Source organism: Pan troglodytes, chromosome 10, assembly GCF_028858775.2.
Source record: "Pan troglodytes isolate AG18354 chromosome 10, NHGRI_mPanTro3-v2.0_pri, whole genome shotgun sequence".
NCBI lineage: Eukaryota > Metazoa > Chordata > Mammalia > Primates > Hominidae > Pan > Pan troglodytes.
Genome location: NC_072408.2, coordinates 105,490,718 through 105,512,150, shown reverse-complemented (window position 1 = coordinate 105,512,150; position 21,433 = coordinate 105,490,718). Strand labels below are relative to the sequence as shown.

General features: G+C 39.6%; 1 protein-coding gene across 7 annotated transcripts in view; it reads right to left on the bottom strand.

The window, feature by feature from the left end:
* Nucleotides 1-21,433, bottom strand: part of APAF1 (apoptotic peptidase activating factor 1) — an 89,515-nt gene that overhangs the window by 48,063 nt on the left and 20,019 nt on the right. For all 7 annotated transcript variants that reach the window (XR_010148413.1, XR_010148414.1, XM_003313880.6 and 4 more), the window contains exons 9-16: nucleotides 21,014-21,181; nucleotides 19,731-19,862; nucleotides 16,292-16,405; nucleotides 15,641-15,825; nucleotides 9,778-9,904; nucleotides 6,927-7,052; nucleotides 4,065-4,196; nucleotides 447-572 (exon numbers count right to left, since the gene is read on the bottom strand). Coding sequence is in view for 5 of the 7 variants with exons in the window: in XM_003313880.6 (XP_003313928.4) it covers nucleotides 447-572; nucleotides 4,065-4,196; nucleotides 6,927-7,052; nucleotides 9,778-9,904; nucleotides 15,641-15,825; nucleotides 16,292-16,405; nucleotides 19,731-19,862; nucleotides 21,014-21,181 (1,110 nt within the window). In the remaining 2 variants the exon portion in view is untranslated. The remainder of the gene's footprint in view (nucleotides 1-446; nucleotides 573-4,064; nucleotides 4,197-6,926; nucleotides 7,053-9,777; nucleotides 9,905-15,640; nucleotides 15,826-16,291; nucleotides 16,406-19,730; nucleotides 19,863-21,013; nucleotides 21,182-21,433) is intronic.

Sequence of the window (21,433 nt, the reverse complement as noted above, 5' to 3'; positions counted from 1 at the left end):
CGTGATCTCAGCTCACTGCAACCTCCACCTCCCGGGTTCAAGCAATTCTCTGCCTCAGCCTCCCAAGTAGCTGGGATTACAGGCACTCACCACCACACCCAGCTAATTTTTGTATTTTTAGTAGAGACGGGGTTTCACCATCTTGGCCAGACTGGTCTTGAACTCCTGACCTTGTGATCCACCCACCTGGGCCTCCCAAAGTGCTGGGATTACAGGCGTGAGCCACCGCGCCCAGCCTACATTATAGAACTTTAAGCATTAGGTTGTACACCATTCATAAACAATCATTACGATAAGCAATTACAGTTACATTAAATATGCTCCTGGAAATTGAAAGAAGCAGGCTCTTTCTGTAGAAATGTGAAAAAACAGAAACCTATTTCTATAATCAAATCATAAGACTTTCCATAAAATACAACCTATTTTAATAGTGTACAAAAGCATACCTTTAAGGTTCCATCAGCTGAACAACTAGCCAAAAGCTTATCATCTGGTGAAAATCTGCAGTGATTGACTGAATTTGTATGACCAAACATGGTATTTCGACATTCTTTTTGATTCAAATCCCAAAGCTATTTGTGAAAGAAAAAAAGATAAATAAACAACTACTATTGAGTGGGGAAACATCAGAAATCATGTGAAGTTCTTCCTTTTCTCTCATTTAAGCTTTTTGATTACAGAATGATGTTTAATTCACAGTAACACAAACGTATCAAACACAAAAATGAACTTGCGATTAACAAGCAATGGGGCAGCCTTTAGATCAGCATGTAAATCGACTAAGGGACTCAAAGGCTCACCGAGGTTTTTAGGCTGAGTACTAAATAACTAACTAAACAATTACTACTTATTTCAACGGAGTGGTTTAGAATCATTATTATTTTACTCAGTTACAAAAAGCCACAATAAGTAATATATAATATAAATTACCCCCATATTTTTTAAATGTTAGGTTATCCAACCCTAAAAATGGTGGAGCAAGTCAAGTACCACCTCTACGAAGCAATTAACCAAATCCAAAATATGGCACATTCCATGGGACAAATGACTAAATTGCTCTAATAAATCAATGGTATAAGAAAGCAGTCAGAGGAAAAAGGGAACTTTAATAGAATAAAAGAGACTTAAGAGGCAGAACAAATGCTACATAAAGTTTGTTTGGATTCTGATTCCAACAAACATGACAGAAATGCATGTTTTGAGAATATGGAATAAGTGAACATGGACCAAGTATATTACAAAACTATATTTTATTATGTTAGGTGTGATAATAGTATGGTATGATAATAAACATAATATTTATATTTAAGATCTCTGAGATGCATGCTTAAATATTTTGGGTGAAATGACATATTTAGGACTTGCTGTAAAATCCTCTATTCAGGCTGGACATGGCGGCTCACCCCTGTAATCCCAGCACTTTGGGAGGCTGAGGTGGGCGTATCACCTGAGGTCAGGAGTTCAAGACCAGCCTGACCACCATAGCAAAACCCCATCTCTACTAAAAACACAAAAAATTAGCTGGGAGTGGTGGCCGATGCCTGTAATCCCAGCTACTTGGGAGGCTGAGGCATAAGAATCGCTTGAACCCAGGAGGCAGAGGTTGCAATGAGCCAAGATCGCTCCACTGCACTCCAGCCTGGGTGATAGAGGAAGACTCTATTCAAAAAAGTGGAGGAGTTTATAAGCTGGGCGTGGTGGCTCACGCCTGTAATCCTAGCACTTTGGGAGGCTGAGGCAGGCGATCACAAGATCAGGAGATTGAGACCATCCTGGCCAACATGATGAAACCCCATCTCTACTAAAATACAAAAAATTAGCCAGGCATGGTGGCACGGCACCTGTAGTCCCAGCTACTCAGGAGGCTGAGGCAGGGAAATCGCTTGAACCCGGGAGGCAGAGGTTGCAGTGAGCCAAGATTGTGCCACTGCACTCCAGCCTGGCGACAGAGCAAGATGCCATCTCAAAAAAAAAAAAAAAGGGGGGGAGGGGTATTTATAAAATAAGATTGACAAAATACTGATAATTGTTGAAACCAAATGATGGATACCACAGGGGTTTATATTATGTCTCCTCTCTTTGGGTAGGTTTGGAAAGTATAAAAAATGCAAATAAAAGGGATTATAGTCATCTCTGGTGATTTATGCTAATAAGATTAAACCCAGAAGAAGAAATCAATTATTGCCAAATGTTAGTTTTGGCAAAAATTATTTGGAAATGATTAGTAAGTGAGATATATCCTGTTCCTCATGTCCACTTCTATCTTTGACTCCTTTATCCCAGTCCTAGATAAACTCAATTCTTCAGATAAAGCAAGTTACATGAAGGCAGCTTCACAATTACATATTTTCACTGGCTTCTCTCTGCTCAAGAATCACAAGAAATGCATCCTAATAGTCCTTATGGTAATATAGGTAGTATAGCACATCTTAAAGTAAACCTTGTCCTTAATTAAAATGGCTTACTAACCAATAACCCCCTCCCACATGGCAGAGGTTTTTTCCTGTATTTAAAAGGATGAAATATAGATTTCCTCAACCTACAAAATGCCAAAAGCAACATCAAAAATTAGTCGTAAATAGTATAACAGTCTTTTTTTTTTTTAGTGGTACATTTATTCAAATAGGGCCAAGTTTTTTTGAGTAAAAGTGAACCATAACTGTGATATAATTTTATGTTACTACATTACTCTGTAATTTTGGTCCAATCCAGTGTTTTCAAATTGTGTTCTGCAGGGTCCTTGGGATTCTATAAACATAAATATGCCTAAAGAGCACTATGTGGCGTGGAGAGGTTAGAGATGAAAGGGAATGAGAGAGAATGAGGGGGGGGTGGGGGGAGGAGGAGGGAGGAGGAGGAGACAGAAGAAGAGAGGGAGGAGGAGAGAAAGGAAGGTCAAGAGGAAGGGAGGGTGACAGGAAGGGAAAGGGATAGAGGGAGAGAGAGAGAGGAGAGGGAAAGGGGGAGGAAGAGAGAGTCAAGAAGAAATGTAGGTCCCATTCAGCCAGAGCAGCAAGCTTTAACTCTTATACACACTGAGCTTCTGTATAATTTTTTCTTCTGAAAAAATAAATAAATAAATAAAAATTTAGCTTCCTGAACAGGGGGATGGAGACGGCAATTTTCAATAACTGTTTCAGTACTTTCTAAAGATAATTTTTCTAATAATTTATTTAAATGTCAAAACATAGAGTCTATGAAGTTTTTCCAAACTGAAATGTCTTTTACTACCCCTCTCAAAAATATCATGTTCAATTGCAAAGATGGTATGGTATCAAGGAAGAAAGGTTTGAAATCAAACCAAAAAACAATTCAAAAAAAGTTAGCAGATCTTTCTGGGATTCCAGAAAAGGTAATCTAGCTATCTTTATCCACTTAAGAGGAAAAAAAGATACAATCAAACATTACAAAGCATATGTGGAATGAATTTCTGTTTTTGGTTATCTTTCCTACCAGCACCTTTTCTCCCTCCTCTCTGTGATAACAGAACTCTCTTTTGAATTAAGCTCTACTTATGATTCAAGTAGAGTTGACCTCACTCATTTGTCCCACTTCCATATAACTAAACTTGTGACCCTTGGACAATCCAAGGATTCCATCCTACTGTCCACTGGGGTTACCCTAGCTATGAGCATGTAAGCCAAAATGAGTCAAATAAAGGCTTCTCTAAAATTAGATCTATGGGTTTTAGGAAAGAGCACATTTCTCTTACTCTGTGATTGTGAGCTGTAAGGTAGCCACATTTTCTGCCACAGAAAGAGCATGCCTGAACCAACACAGAGGAAGTCAAGACTCTGGAGATGGAAAGGGAGGTAGAGCCTGAGAACACAGTTTAAGCATTTGGAGTCAGCTATGCCTGAAGCCATGCTCCCTCTAGACTTTTCAGTTACATGAGCCAATAAAATATTTTTAAGCTATTTTTTTTTTGCTTCAGCTAATATATTATTGTAGTTTCTATCATTGTGTCCAGAAAGTCCTAATAGTAGGATACATAAGAAAATCAAAGGAGATACTCTGATGTACCAATCAAATTTATCTACCTAATTCTCAATATCCACACTTACTTTGAGGAAGCAGTCACTTGACCCAGTGGCTAAGAGAAGATGATGACTACTGTTGGTGAAATGGCAGCAATTGACTTGCTCTGAGTGCTCATCATAGGTGTGTACTAGTTCCCCAGTCATAGAATTCCAAATCTAAAGAGAAAAGAGAAAAAATTTACAAATATCCATTATTTTCAAAGGGAGAACAGAGGGGCAAAGCAATGTCCATTGCTTTGCAAATGCTATCTTATCCTGTCATAGCAGATTTTCCTAGTTGGACAAGATGCTAATGAAACCTCTCCCCTTTCTAAAATATGGCAATATTTTGCCTCAATGTTTAAAAAAAATTATTTGCAAATATACATATATGTACCTATAGCATAACTGGAGTGTCATGAACACATGACATTTCTTAAGGGCAAGATTTCACATGTTTATATGAATGAAAGCAGGCAGAGAAGTGCTTTAAAGAGGTTAGCATAATAGACTTCTGGTCAGAAGGGTTGAGCCCAAGAGCTGGCTCTACCACTTAGGACTTGTGTGTCACAAATCCCTAACTTCCTGCATCTCAGTTCCCTCTTCTGTAAAATGGGGATATCTATACCTCTCCTACACAATTTAAGATATCAAATGAGATAATGAACATGACAAGTGTTCTATGGACTTCAAGGTACCATATAAATAAGTAAAGGCAGATTGCTTAGTTAAAAAAAATAAAGGTTTTATAGTCTGAGAGAAACCCAGCTTTCAACCCTGTTACTGTTCCCAGTTTAATGTAAGCTTGAGCAAGAGACTTCATCTCCGAATCTGCGTCCTCTTCTGTAAACGGGATCAACACTTAACCCTGCAAGCTGTAGCAGGAAACTGATAATGTAATATAACAAAGTGTGTAGTATAAAGCCTCTTATAGTGTTCAGTTTTCAGTAAAAAGTAATCATCAGGCCGGGCGCGGTGGCTCACGCCTGTAATCCCAGCACTTTGGGAGGCCGAGGTGGGCAGATCACGAGGTCAGGAGATCGACACCATCCTGGCTAACATGGTGAAACCCCGTCTCTACTAAAAATACAAAAAATTAGCCAGGCGCGGCGGTGGCCGCCTGTAGTCCCAGCTACTCGGGAGGCTGAGGCAGGAGAATGGCATGAACCCGGGAGTCGGAGCTTGCAGTGAGCCGAGATAGCGCCACTGCAGTTCAACCTGGGCGAAAGAGCGAGACTCCGTCTCAAAAAAAAAAAAACAAACAAAAAAATTAATCATCATTCTAGTTACTATGTAAGACAACTAAGCAGTCTATGCCATATAACAACAAACAAAATAAATAAATTACCTAATGAACCTTCACTGGGATTTTGACTTTTTAGAGGTACTAATGTCCTTTGGCATTTCCTTTGTATGTTATCAAAGCACTGATTAGAATCCCCAGAGGTCCAGAGAGTTTATCTTATTTTAAAGTTCCTTAATAGGTATTTCTACCTCTGGCTTAGAAAACAGAAACTCATTATTATTTCCTTTTCCTCCATGTAGCTCTGACTTTAGAACTGCCCTCAGTGGCCACCTCCAAGTCTGACTCAGAGTCAGAGTAGACACTACAGAGTGAATTAACTGTTGGTTAAGCCACGAGTCCAATCTATCAAGAGGTAGATTTTTCCAAGGTCTCAAATTTAGTCTGGACATTCCATAGCCCTCTTCCAGTAGGTGAAAACTTCAGGAAAACACCCAAGGCAAATTTCTTGCCCACTCCACCTAGCTACATCCAGTACTCCAGATTTAACCCCTTTGAAAAAGGGTTAAAGTAAGGTCTGTCTTCCATGTATCAGTGATAACCCCCACAAGCCTTCAGTTTCTCTTGAATTCTATATTAGTATAAATGCTCCTGCTAGAAGCCAAATTTAGGAACAAGAGAATACTTAACAAAGATAAAAATTACTCTCCGGCGGGGCACAGTGGCTCATGCCTATAATCTCAGCACTTTGGGAGTCAAAGGCGGGCGGATCACTTGAGGCCAGAATACCAGCCTGACCAACATGGCAAAACTCTGTCTCTACCAAAACTACAAAAATTAGCTGGGCATGGTGGTGCACACCTGTGATCTCAGCTACTCAAGAGGCTGAGGCATAAGAATCAACTGAATCCTGGAGGCAGAGATTGCAGTGAGCCGAGATTGCACCACTGCACTCCAGTCTGGGTGTCAGAGCAAGACTCTGCCTCAAAATAAATACGTAAAAATTACTCTGTTTACTTTTCTCTATTTATGTTTTTAGACCAGTAACGTAATTATTAGTTTGTTCATCCATCTGGTTTTCCACTGAATATATAAGCCAGTTCATAAGCAAATTAAAAAAATTGGGGTTGCATTTTAAAATTGTATCTTACAACAGGAATCCCCAAGTTTGTGCAGCAACACTCCTAATCACAATGCACTCAAAGATTTCAACTGGTATTTAACCCATGGACTTGTCTATTAATGGCAGACAAACTCACTAATTTGTCATTGCTTTTCCCCACTGCCTGTTTAATCCTGAGGTGATCAACCTAGGCATTTTTGCTGGTGTTTAAAAATAAAGAATTTTCAGGCCAGGCACAGTGGCTCATACCTATAATCCTAACACTTTGGAAGGCTGTGGCAGGAGGATCACTTGAGCCCAGGAATTGGAGTTTACAGTGAGCTATGATCATGCCACTGCCCTCCCAGCCTGGGTCACAGAGCAAAATCCTGTCTCTTTAAAAAAAAGTAAAGAATTTTCAGATAGTGTTAATTTACAATGAATCAGGTTAGTAGATCAACAGGTGAGAGTCCTTTAACTCTACTTACTCTGGTCTCATGATCATGGAAAAATAAAATGAATTCTGTTGTGATTACAACTCAAGAGGAAAAGATTTTCCTACCTTCACTTTTTTATCCACTGAGCAGGTTGCTATAAATCTGTCATCTGTAGAGAATGCACAACAAAGCACTTCATCCTCATGAGCCTTGATTTCTAAAAGTTTCTCTCCTGTTTCAGCTTTGAACACCTGCACAAGTAACAATAAAATATTTTTTATAATAAACTGCTTAACTATAGGTCATCATTCAATAAAAATCTTTAAGTGAGTTTAATCATTGTCATTTTGCAAAACAGAAAGGAACCTTGGCAAAGCTACTCCCAAAATCAGAATTTCTGTCAGAATGTGTATGCCTTCACATAACTAGAGAACTATTCACTGTTACATGTTTGTAAATATCAATGAAAATGTTACAGGATCGTTGGGGTGTTGATTTTCTGGCCAGAAACTTCTGTGGCCGGTGGCGCCTTTGCCCAAGTTTTGCTTGGGCCCACTGGTGTTGTTTCACCCACTTGGCCTGACAGGCTGCATTCAGCTCACACTATCAGCCTGGGTCCCAAGCCTGCCAAGGGCGAGTCAGGCGTGGAACAGCGAGGCGTGTGTGAGTGAGCGTGGGGTCCAGCCACTGCGCACAGACGTGCTGACTGCTGCAGCGGGGCAGGCAGCTCCAGGTGCCAGCATGGGCGCTGGCTCTCTGTGAGGCTGTGGCTGGACCAGGCACACCACAAGCAGCTTACACGCTGGCACCGGGGAACACGGTGGTGCCCAGAAGCTCGGAGATGCCAGGAACCGCGGGGCCCCAAAGAGGGAGTCACAGCCCTAGCTTGGGGAGCTCCCAGGTCTGGGCTCCCCGAAGGGCCGCAGCTTTTCTTTACTTATCTTCACTTGCAATGTGGCAAGCAAGGGGCATGTCTCAGCCCTGTTTGTGTTACAGCTCTTTTAGCCTCACCATTCAGTGGGATCCCAAGTTCTTGTCCTACAACCAGGAAGAATATGGTATGCTGACAGGTGGAAGATGAGCAAGACAAACAGGAGCTTTATTGAGCGATAAAATAGCTCAATAAACCTGCGGGGGGCAGCTCCTTTCCACAGCTCAGGAGAGGGTAGCTCCTCTCTGCTAGGCAAGTCCTCCTGACAAGTGTTCAGCTATCAGCAGAGAGGGTAGCTCCTCTCTGCAGCTGGTCCTCCTGTCATCTGCACAGCTCTCAGCAAAGAGGGGGCGCTAGAGTGGGTTGCTCCTCTCTGCAGCTGGTTGTCCCAGTGTCTGCTCAGCACTGGCTAAGCCCGAGGCTTTTATGGGCTTCAGAAGGGAGGAAGTACATGCCAACTGGTCCATGGGCAGACATGGGCAAGCCTGGAAAAGGCACTACAAGTTCCCACTCCAGTCCATTCAGTCCACACCGGCAGCCCAGCCCCCAGTCTTCAGGCCCTTTGTGGCCTGAAGGTGGGGCCTCATTGGTGACCCGCCCCCTTCCACCCAGGAACCTGTCTGCCTCCTGCTGCCATGAATGGCACCCAGGCTGTAGGTGCCAAGGGGAGCCTGCAGGCCAGTATCAAACTGCCCTCAGCACCCCCTTGGCTTCCCTCCTATGTTCATCAGCACCCAAAGTCCGGAGGGGGCCGAGGCGGCAGGGGGCTGGCATGTCAGCACTGCCCCAAGCATGTGCACATCTGGCCAGGCTGCAACAGCACCCAGGCTCAGCCCCAGCTTTGCTCTGAGATCAGAGTGGGTGCCAACAGTAGGGAGAAGTCAGGCAGCGGGAGCAGGCACTTCCAAGCCTACAAGGGCAGGGGGTCCTTCCAGGTCCCCCAAGAGTACAGGGATGCCTGAGTCTGCAGCCACAGCTTGGGCAGCTACAGCTGCACCAGGGGGAAGGGGTCCTGCCTGCTCTGTGGAGCCGGAGGCCCGAGCCTGCAGCTGTGGTTTGGGCGGCTACAGCTACACCCAGGAGGGCAGGGCTCTGGCCTGCTCCATGGAGCGGGTTCCCAGGTCCACAGCTGTGGCTTGGGCGGCTACAGCAGGAACCAGGAGCTCCTGCCCCAGTTCAGAAGGGGTGGGGTTCCTGCTTGTCCCCAGCTACCGCCAGCTCCACAGAGCATGCAGCCCCAGCTGCGCCTCCCTGCTGCAGCCAGCATGATGGCAGCAGCCACTCCAGGCAGCCCGCCGCTGCCATCAAAAAGAAGTGTCAGAGCACAGCTTCAGCTCTTGAGACTATTTTGGCAAATTCTTAACAATCAAATAAAACATTTCATTTAATATGCATTCTCTCTGGAACTCAAAAGCCAAGATTAATAAAATTAGTAATAAAGTACACATATAGACATAAGCTATGGAGTCATAATCTTGCAAAGACTAAAAGTATCCTAAATACAAGTTTTAACTAATTTCATCATGTTCTCTGCAAAATCAAAAGGCAGAACACAAACATAAAGAAAAGTACTCATTAATATTTTCTGAAAACAAAGGGAATCTTAAAGGAAATTCTTTAAAACAACTTAGGAAATAGTCTAGTCCAGTTCCTATTTACAAGAAAAAAACCTATGCCTAAGACTTTGATAAAATAGGTATTTACCTAATCACTGTTTTTTAATCACAGCCCTATTCCCTGTGCTATGAAGCCCTATGTCTTCTAACAATTATTTCCTCACTACCCTTAGCTGACAAATGGATGGCTGGGAACTGACTGGCAGGGTAAAGGGCACTTCCTTACCACCTGTAAGTTTAGAATTAGGAAAACATGTAACTGTATCTTTTAAATCTCTAGAGAAACCTTTAATAAAATGTTCAAGAGAGCTGGATTCCTCTGTTATTTCTAAGTTGCAATTTTCTTGAATTTTAGGATTTAAACATATTCTGATCTGCACAAAACTGGATACATGCCTCTTTGCATTTTTCTCAAGAGATGTGTTTTACCTGTAAGGTTTTATCAGCTCCACAAGAAGCTATTCTCTGACCATCCTCAGAAAAGCAGGCATGGTAAACAGCATCTGTGTGGGGGCGGACAACTAAGCGGGAAAGATTCGTGATGTTTTTTTTGTTTCTAAATACAGGGAAAAAATGAACAGAAATTAAATAAATGAGAGTAAAAGTAACTATTTTCTTTCAGTACTAAAATAAACTGTCTTTTAACATGGTTATGTTCCCCAAAATACAAAATTCTTAAAATCAGATTACTAACATGCAAATGACAGCACAGATCACCAAAAGAAAAAAAATAACAAAAGTAGCATTTGTAAGAGAAATGTTACCCTTTATCAAGCAACCTGTCACGTGTTACAAATGTCACTGAGTTGGAAGAAATCTAATTAATCAAATTAATCAAATCTAATTAATCAACATGTCACTTTCCATTTTCCTTTGATACATTAATAATGATACATGTGCAGATAAATCATTATGTAAGGATACCTTCAAAAATTCTCCATCTCTTTTTTAAAATAAAAATCATAGCAAAATGCTCATTTCCTAACTGAAGGAAACGCCCACCATTATTATGATGTACTTTAAAGCTGCTCTTCTCAGCCAGGTGCAGTGGCTTATGCCTGTAATCCTAGCACTTTGGGAGGCCAAGGTGGGTGGATCACCTGAGGTCAGGAGTTCAAGACCAGCCTGGCCAACATGGCGAAACACCGTCTCTACTAAGGATAAAAATTAGCTGGGTGTGGTGGCACGTGCCTGTAATCCCAGCTACTTGGGAGGCTGAGGCAGGAGAATCGCTTGAACCTGGGAGATGGAGGTTGCAGTGAGCCAAGATCGCGCCACTGCACTCCGGCCTGGGCGACAGAGCAAGACTCCATTTCAAAAAAAAAAAAAACCGCTTCTCTTAAACTACAATTATTCAGACATACCAAAAAGATAAAGCAACATCATATTCTTTGTATCTCAATCTAATGAATATCAACTATTCCACCAGTATAGATATTACATTACTGCTCATAGTATCTAAAGTATAAAGGGGCCAGGCATGGTGGTTCACACCTGTAATCCCAGGACTTTGGGAGGACGAGGCGGGCAGATCACTTGAGGTCAGGAGTTCGAGATGAGCTTGGCCAACATGGTGAAACCCCATCTCTACTAAAAATACAAAAATTAGCAGGCATGGTGGCACACACCTGTAATCCTAGCTACTTGGGAGGCTGAGGCATGAGAATCGCTTGAACCCTGGAGGTGGAGGTTGCAGTGAGCCAAGATCATACCACTGCACTCCAGCCTGGGTGACTGAGGGTCTGTTTCTAAATAAATAAATAAATAATAAGGTGTAAAGGAACGTAATGTATACTTAAACCAGAAAAAACTATTAGTGCAGTGACAGAATTTCATATACATTACATCCCTGTCACTTTGAGTACAAGTAAATACGTCAAATAGTATTGTGCTTATTTTAGAAATCAAGGGTTGGCAGTCAGACAAACCTAACCTCATTTCTAATACTTATTAGGTGTGTAAATGAGCAAATTACTTAACCTAACAAGTTTTTATTTCTTCATATGTCAAATGGAAGTAATGGTATCTATTCTAAACAGCACCTGACACATAAAGGTGCCACTACTATCATTCTTCAAAAAACTTAACCACACACAAGACAGATCAAGTGATAAAAGTGAACACAAAGGTAAATCATATTTAGATCCTGCCTACAAAGTATTACACTTTAGTAGAAGTGATAAAACAAACAAGTACAGTTGTTCCTCAGTATTGATGAGGGATTGGTTCTAGGACCCACTACAGATACCAAAATCCATGGATGCTCAAGTCTCTTACATAAAATGGTATAGGATTTGCTCAAGTCTCTTACATAAAATGGTATAGGATGTAACCCACCACATCCTCCTGTATACCCTAAATCATCTATAGATTACTCAAAATACCTAGTACAATGTAAATGCTATGTAAACAGTTGTAATACCATCGTGTTTAGGAAATAATAACAAGAAAAGAGTCTGTACATGTTCAATACAAACATAACCATCTACTTCTTTTCTAATATTTTCAATCCAGGTTGGTTGAATCTATGGATGTAGAACCACGGATATGGAGGGTCGACTGTATAATATAAGAACTAGAGTGATGACAACTAGAAGAACAGATAAGTTCTAGCAAAGTTAAGAGGATTAGATTTTAAAATGTTCTTTATGTCTGCTTGATCTAACTACTCAATTCCTCAAAGCTCAGAAAGTGACTTTCATAATAAAGGATATATAGTAGATGGCCCAAAAGTACTAGACAAATAACAAATGAATGAGTGAATAAATAATTTCATTGAAAACAGAAACTCAATTAAATTTAAGCTTATACCAACCTAAACCTTTCTATAGTAAACACCAAAAAAGTTTCTAGTACTCAAATAAAGGATTCTTTGAATATGGACTAGTCAAACACAATTTAAAAATAAGCTATAAATAGCTAACCATTCTATGAGAGAACATCACAAGGAGAAATGCAGTTGATGCAATGGGAGAAAACAGGAAGAAACTCAACAATTCATAAGAGAACAAGAACTAAACCTATGCCCTTTGATCAGACCAAGTATTAAGATTCTATTTCAGCCACTAACTGAAACATGAGTTCATTCAATCTTCCATAAATTTATACTGAATACAGACCAGAAAAATGCTAAATGCTATTCTTAATAACAACTGATATTTATTGAGCACTTTCTATGAACTGGGTGCTGTTCTAAGTACTATATGTATGTCTATACGTTTATATACATATATACACTAATTTAATCCTCACAACAATGCTATAAAATACTACCATTAGGCAAAAGAAGTTAAATAACTTTCCCCTTATGATACACAACTAATCAATAGCAGAGCTGGGATTCAAACCCAGGCAGTCTAGAGCCAGGGTATGTTATTTTAACCTCCAAGCTATTCTATACTTCAGAACACATGGACTAGTATGAGAGAAAACCAAGTAAACAGATAATCACTATAAAGTGTGACAAATCCTATGATATGGGGCAAACAGTTCTCTCAAATACAGACAGATCTAATCTAGCTTCAGTAAGTTAGGGGGCTGCTTCTCAGAGAGAGAGAGAGAGAGAGAGAGAGAGAGAGAGAGAGACCTCCACTTCACAAGAAAGTATTAAGGAATGGTCAACTCTGGAAAGTGGGAAGGTAGGAGGGAAATGGCTAGTCTTTGACTTTTCATCTTACATCCTATTACTATTGTTTTTTGTCTTAATCAGGAATGTTTTATTTAAAATAAAACCTGCTGGGTGTGGTGGCTCATGCCTGTAATCCAAGAACTTTGGGAAGTCAAGGAAGGAGGATCAATTGTGTCCAGGAATTTGAGATCAGCTTGGGCAACATAGTGAGACCTTATCTCTACAAAAAAATTAAAAATTAGGCATGGTAATATGTGCCTGTAGTCTCAGCTACTCAGGAGGTTGAAGCAGGAGGGTTGCTTGAGCCCAAGAGGTCAAGGCTACAGTGAGCAGTGATCATACCACTGCACTCAACCTAAGTGACAAAGTGAGGTCCTGTCTCAAAAAAAATAAATAAATAAAACCAACAAAAATTAAACATATTTTAACTTAAAAAAAAAATTTTAATTCTCTCAGATACCATTCTCTCCTTCATGGAACCCTCCCTTGAATTCCTCATTTTTCCAAGCCAATTACTTATCAGTTCTATCTCTACTTATACATAGTTCTGTTGTTACACTCATCGCATTATATTGTAATTATTTGCTTAAACTCCTTTCTTCACTACGAGATTTTGAACTCCTTAGGGGAAAGACCTCACATCTAGTAACAGTGCTTAGCACAGTAGAGAAACTCAAATGCTAGTGCTTAGCACAGTACAGAAACTCAAACGCTTCTTGAACTAAACTGAATCAAGAAAATCACCTACAGTAGTCTGACTTATTTGGAAAGAGGGCCTAATGCCATAAAGATCACAGATACCAACCTGGACTTCTATTTAGATATAAATTATACATATGAAAAGAGAGCCACTCATATTTATTATTTCAAGCTGTAAGGGAAGCATGACATATGGAAAGAGCATGCAAAATAAAGCCAGGCAGACCCAAGGTTTTTTTTTGTTTTTTGTTTTTTGAGACAGAGCTTCACTTTGTTGCCCAGGCTGGAGTGCAGTGGCACAATCTCGGCTCACTGCAGTCTCTGCCTCCCAGGTTCAAACAATTCACCACATCCAGCTAATTTTTGTATTTTTAGTAAAGATGGGTTTCACCATGTTGACCAGGATGGTCTCAAACTCCTGACCTCAGGTGATCCGCCCGCCTTGGCCTCCCAAATTGCTGGGATTCCAGGTATGAGCCACCATGCCCAGCCACAAGATCCAAGGTTTAAATCCCATTCAGCAAGTCACATGAACTTAGCCAAGTCCAAATCTTTCTGTGCCTCAATTTTCTCATTTGTATAATCAGAGGTCAATTTTAGGTACTTAAATTTTTATAAGGTAAATAAAATTTAGGCCGGGTGCGGTGGCTCACGCCTGTAATCCCAACACTTTGGGAGGCCGAGGCGGGTGGATCACCTGAGGTCTGGAGTTCGAGACCAGCCTGACCAACATGGAGAAACCCTGTCTCTACTAAAATAAAATACAAAATCGGCCGGGCGTGGTGGCATATGCCTGTAATTCCAGCTACTCGGGAGGCTGAGGCAGGAGAATGGCTTGAACCCAGGAGGCGGAGGTTGCCGTGAGCGGAGATCGTGCCATTGCACTCCAGCCTGGGCGACAAGAGTGAAACTCCGTCTCAAAAAAAATAAAATAAAATAAAATAAAATAAATTTACCTTATAAACTTGTTTTGAAGATTAAATAGAATAACTTGATTATGTAGCATTATAACAGGCATTAAAAAGATGGTATTAATAGCTATCCTTTCCTTTTTATAAGGAAAGGTAAGATTATACATTTCCTTACAAGATTAAGGTAAGAGCAAAAGAGACTCCTTTAAGAGACAGAATAATCAGGGTTCAGTGGTCATTTAATAAGGACTATATGTGCAAAGGAAAGTGCAAATTACTTTACAGCCATTATCTCATTTACATCTTCACAGAAGGCCAGGCGTGGTGGCTCATGCCTGTAGTCCCAGCACTTTGGGAGGCCGAGGCATGCAGCTCACTTGAGATCAGGAGTTTGAGACCAGCCTGGCCAACATGACGAAACCCCATCTCCACTAAAAATATAAAAACTAGACAGGCATGGTGGTGGGCGCCTATAATCCCAGCTACTTTGGAGGCTGAGGCAGGAGAATCGTTTGAATCTGGGAGGCAGAGGTTGCAGTGAGCCAAGATCACACCACTGCACTCCAGCCTTGGCAACATAGTAAGACTCTGTCTCAAAAATAAATAAATAAATAACTAAAATCTTCATGGAAATAGTACTTATTTCAAAGGATTGTTATCTCCATTTTACATATGAGAGAAAAACCTGTAACTTGTTCAAAGTCACAGAATTATTAGGTTTTAGAACTGAGGCTCAAACCCAGTTCTGTGGCTCCAAAGTCCATGCTCCTCACCACTATACTAAATTACAGTAAGTCAAGCACTTAGTACTGAATACTTAGGATAATTTGTCCAAATGCCTTACAGGCATCTATTTATAGGGATTCTTTGAAAATACAATCATTTTCTCCTATGCTTACTTCTCTAGAACTTTTCAATAAGTAAGAATGCTTATTAAAAGTTCCAGCCCTTTCGAAAGTAGTTAAATCCTCCTGGAGTGATCGTATTCACCACCTGAAAAATAATGATATAGTTAGCGCACCACTCCCTTTGGTTTCTCTCCTAACCTACTTACATCCATTCCAGGTAAAGCATTCCATTATCGACCTCCTGCTTGGCCTGCAGCTTAGCTTGCTGATAAACTTCTGAAGTTTCCGGCTCACAGAGACCCAGTTGTACAATATTAGGAAATGGCTGTCGTCCAAGAAGGTGTCCATTTAAAGATAAAAACTCCTGAAAATTCTCACTGACTGCACAATCCTACAAATAAACTGAAATCTCTTAGAAACACAATCAGAGCCACGATCTGACATTTTTCCATTTCTGTGATCTTGCCACTTTAAAAGCTTAAATGAAATATTCTTTATATGAACTAAAATTGAACAGCCAACCATTAAGTAACAAATATATAGTAATCCTCTTCTGACTTTTAAACATAGGGTAAAAATCTCATTATCAAACACATTTCTTAATACATTCTTTTTTTAAAAAAACCACTGAACATCTTATTTTCCTAGCTTTTAAACTTCAAACCTACCTACTTTCCCAGTAGGGTAGGAAGCAAATTAATTAGAATAACCAAAAATCTAAGGAGGGAAATTATCTTCACCCCTTCTATTCTCTTCACCCCTTCTATTCTGCTCATTCCCATCATTAAATCTAGAATTAAATGTAAAAAAAAATGAGATTCCTTTTTAGCACTAATTTTTCATGTTAATATATATACCTTTTCATCTAGTATATGTCTGTATTCCACAAATTCATGAATCAGATGAGCAGGGCCTACAAGTTCTGTTTTTGCTTTAATCCAATCCAGGGAAAACATTAAAGCACAAAGTTCCTTTAAAAAACAAAAAGTAGTATCAGCAGCACTGTTAGAGATCAAAAAATTTTAGGTATAACATCATTAACCTCACACTGCTAAGAGAAACAGTAAATATCTAGAATTTAAAGGATGCAAAAGCTAGTGAGAAAGAACACATCCATAGTTCCAAAGAAACATAAAATGGGCCTCATACTTCAGCTCCAAATAAACTCCAGTTGGTTAAAAATTTAAATAGAAAATAGAAAACATTTAAAAATACTAGAAAATAAAAATAAATATTTTTGTAAGCTTGTAGTGAAGGAAATCTTTGTAAACATGACCCCAAAGCAAAATATCAAACAAAAAGAAAAACTGCACTTAACTATATAAAAGTGTATTTAACTACATAAAAATTCAAATCTTCAATACAGTAGAAAGCAATACAAATTAAACTCAAGACCAAAGAAGTTTTAAAAAAATACTTATTTGTAACACATATGATAGATCAGGGCTTCAGTCCTTATTTTTATAGAAAATTATTTTTTATAGAAAATTCTAATAAAACAGTAAGAAAAAGAAAAACACTTCAAGAGAAAAAATAGGTAAAGGAGGTAAAAGCAAACAAAGGATGGGAGCCACAATTCACAAAACAAAAAGCACAGATGGCCAAAATCTCACCGGTAATCAAAGTAGAACAAGAAAAATTTACCATTTTTAAAGTATCAGATTTCTGAAGACTAAAGGAGTAACAAGAATATTAGCTGGGGCTGAGCACAGTGGCTCACACCTGTAATCCCAGCACTTTGAGAGGCTGAAGAGGGTGGATTACTCGAGCCCAGGGGTCAAGATCAGCCTGGGCAACACAGTGAAACCTCAACTCTACAAAACATACAAAAATTAGCCAGGTGTGGTGGTGCACACCCGTGCTCCCAGCTACTCAGGAGGCTGAGGTGGAAGGATCACCTGAGCCCAGGAAGTGGCGGTTGCAGTGATTTCGGCTGAAATCATGCCACTATACTCCAGCCTGGGCAACAGAGTGACATCCTGGTGAGATCCTGTCAAAGAAAGGGCAAGGGCAGGAAGAGGGGAGGGCAGGAAGAGGGGAGGGCAGGAAGAGGGGAGGGGAGGGGAGGGGAGGGGAGGGGAGGAGAGGAGAGGAGAGGAGAGGAGAGGAGGTGATTAGCTAGAATCAGAGGAAATGAACACTTTCAACCACTGTTGGTAGGCATGTAAAACAGGGTACCCTTCTGGAGAGCAGTCTGGCAATCTGTATTAAAATTTAAACTGCACATACTATTTGACCCAGAAATTCCACTTATAAAAAAGTATCCTAAGAAAATAACCAGATGAATATGCTTAAACAATCTAATTGTCCATCAACCAACTGGCCATTCATAATGTAGCTATACAATGAAATAATATGCAGCTTTAAAAATCATGTCACTCTATATAAATGACATGAAAAGATGACCATTCAATGTAATTAAATGGTAAAAAGCAATATATGAGACTATTTCTATTATGATCCCATTTGGTTTTAAGGGACAAGTATGTTTATAGAAGCAGCAAAATGATCTAGAAAACTATACACAAGAGCATTAGTAATGGTTGTGATCTCTGTTTTCCTTTTCATCATTTTTTTCTGTTTTTCCAATGAAAATCAACCATTACCTTTAAAGTCAGAAAAAAGGCTAAAGAGAAACTGAATCCTGCCACACTATCATACATGTCAAAAGCTTTAAAAAGATGCATTGGCTCAGTAATTCTACTTCTCGGAATTTGCCAAGGAAACAACATAGGTACAAAGATAAACAAGAATGCTCATTACATCATAAGGACCAAAAAAACTGAAAACCTAAAGGTTCAATAACTAGAGTTTGGTTAAGTAAATTAGGGCACAAGTATTTATTGGAATACCATCATTCCAATATACACTATTAAATGTAAATATATTTTGCTAGATAAAAAAACAAACTACAACAATTTACTATGTATCATAACCAAGAAATAACATACCTGAGCATAGAAAATTTACTGAAAGTACATATGGTTTTCCAAATGTAAACATTTTTAGTAGCTACTTGGTAGTCATGACTTCAATCAAATACCATCTATGTGCTAATAATTCCCTATTTCCATCTTTCATCTATAATTCTCCCCAGAATTCTAGACTCATATATCTAACTGCCTATTCAATATTTCCAGCCAGATGTCTTAATAGGTATATCAGACTTAATATATCCAAAATGAGTTCTTAACCATCCCCATTCTCTGCAGGAAAAAGCTTGTTCTCCCAAAGACCCCTGTTTCAGTTCATGGACTCCGTTCTTTCCACTGGGGTTTGAGTCATCTTTGATTCTTCTCTTTCTCTTATAATGCATACCAAACCCATAAGCAAATCATGATGATTCTACCCCTCTATCATCACTTTCTTTCCCCTTCCATGCTCTGTCCTTCTTCTGAGCACTTAACTACCCACTGAAATATAATAAATTTGTTTAATGTCTGCCTCCTCCCAGAACATAAACTCGTGAGAGCAATGACTTTGTGCCTGTGCTTTATCCTCTTAATGAAGAGCAATATACATAACAAGCACTCAATAAATATTTATTGAATCAATGAATATACTTTTCCACTATCCATTTCCTCTCAAAGCTTACAAAACAAATCCATACTGCCCAAAAAGGAAAGCTACTAGTAAGAAGAGGATTAATTCTGAGGTGGTTCATTTACTAGTTACTAAGGTACCTTTTCTAATCACTACAGGTAAAAACAAAAATAATTACGCAAGCTATAATCCCATTTTTACTAATAAAAAATTATACTAATAAAACAATACATGTTTATGAACAGGACAGCAAAGCAAAATACCAAACAACAACGACAACAACAGTGGTAAATTTAACTACATAAAAATTCAAATCTTCAGCCAGCCGCGGTGGCTCATGCCTGTACTCCTAACACTTTGCGAGGCTGAAGCGAGTGGATCACTTGAGCTCACATCGAGCTCAGGAGTTTGAGACCAGCCTGAGCAACATAGTGAAACCCCATCTCCACCAAAAATACAAAAATATTAGCCAGGCATGGTGGCATGTGCCTATAGTCCCAGCTACATGGGGGGCTGAAGTGGGAGGATCACTTGAGCCCAGGAGGTGAGGGTGTAATGAGCTGAGATTGTGCCACTGCACTCCAGCCTGAGAAACAAAGTGAGACCCTGTCTCAAAAAAAAAAAAAAAAAAATCAAATGGAAAGCAATATGAACAAAATTCAAGACAAAAAATAACAGAAAAAAAGCACTTATTTGTAATACATATGGAAAAAGGGAAGTCAGATAAAAGAATTTTTAAATGGGTCATCTTACCTTGTGCATCTTGGCACTGGCCATGTGATAGGCCAGAAAGTTGTACCAATACATACAGTCTTCCTGATCTGGTGAAAGAGTATGCGGCTGGTGGTATCTCTGAAACTGAGTGATTATCTTCTTATGTAGATCCTGCAACCCAATGAAACGTTTCAGAAGCCAGAAACAATTTTATAACCTAAGCATCACAGTAACTTCAGCTTCCAAAGCTATTAAGAATGTACAGAGAGGCCGGGCTCGGTGGCTCACGCCTGTAATCCCAGCACTTTGGGAGGCCAAGGTAGGAGGATCACTTGAGGCCAGGACTTCGAGACTAGCCTGGGCAACATAGAGAGATATCCGTATATTTAATTTTTTTACAAAAAATAAAAAAAAATCAGTCAGGTGTGGTGGCATGTGCCTGCAGACCCAGCTACTCGGGAATTAGCTACTCAGGACCAATCGAGCCCAGGAGTTTAAGATTGCAGTGAGCCACTGCATGCCAGCCTGGGCAACACAGTAAGACCCTGTCTCAAAAAAAAAAAAAAATACATATATATATACAGAGAATCTCCCCACAAAATAATGACTTTACAGTGCAGAAACCTGGCAGATACCACTTTAAACAAATTATCAACATTAACATCACCCATAATAAAACATATCAACACCAGGAGTCTGGGAATAGTGGCTCATACCTACAATCTCAGCACTTTGGGAGGCCAAGACAGGTGGATCACTTGAGCTCAGGAGTTCAAGAACAGCCTGGGCAACATGGCAAAACACTATCTCTACAAAAAATTTTTTAAAAACCACCAAGTACTCTCAGCCTATGACGCCACTGAGAAAGATACAACATCATTGGTATTCTTGCCAAATATCTATAACTTCAATCTAGTCAGGAAAAACATCACACAAAACCAAATTTGGGTATACTGTACAAAATTACTAGCCAGTACTCTTCAAAGGTGACAAGGCCATGAAAGATAAAGACTAATAAATTTTCACAGATTTGAGGAGACGGAAAAAAATGACAAGTAGGGAAACAAGACAATCATATGCAATACGGGATCCTAAATTGGCCTGGACCACAAAAAGAACACGTAGGTTAGTGAACAGTATTGTATCAATGTTAATTTTCTGGCTTTAACAACTGTACTATGGTTATATAAAATGTTAATATTAGGGGAAGCTAGGTGAAGGACTTATGCACAGAAACTATCTACTATTTTGTAAATTTTCAATAAATCTAAAATTATTTCAAAGGAAAAAGGAAAAAAAAAAGTAAACCAAGATGCAAGTACCTGAAGCTGGCTGCAATTCTTCTCTGTAAGAAAATCTACTTGAAGATCATGTAAATAATAACGAAACGACTTTCCATTCCGATCACAGAATAAAAGAGACTTATTTACAAACTCCTGCAGTATGTCTTCAACTTCTTCAGTTTCCATGTCCCAGAGAATACATAACACCTAGGAATCATTGTAAGTATTTAATATGCCACAAAAGTACAATGACCAGGACTGTAGACAGGTATTATCACACACACAAAAAAATGGTATCTTAAAGCCCTGAGTAAGAATGTCTCCATTTCTTAAGAAGAAACTCAACTACTCCTCAAGATAGAAAAGAGAAAGAGAAGTCGGATGCTTCTTCAGCTGCACTAGAACCACAGAAATAGGTTAACTCCTGAGTTCAACACAAAGCCCTTAATGGAAGCTAAC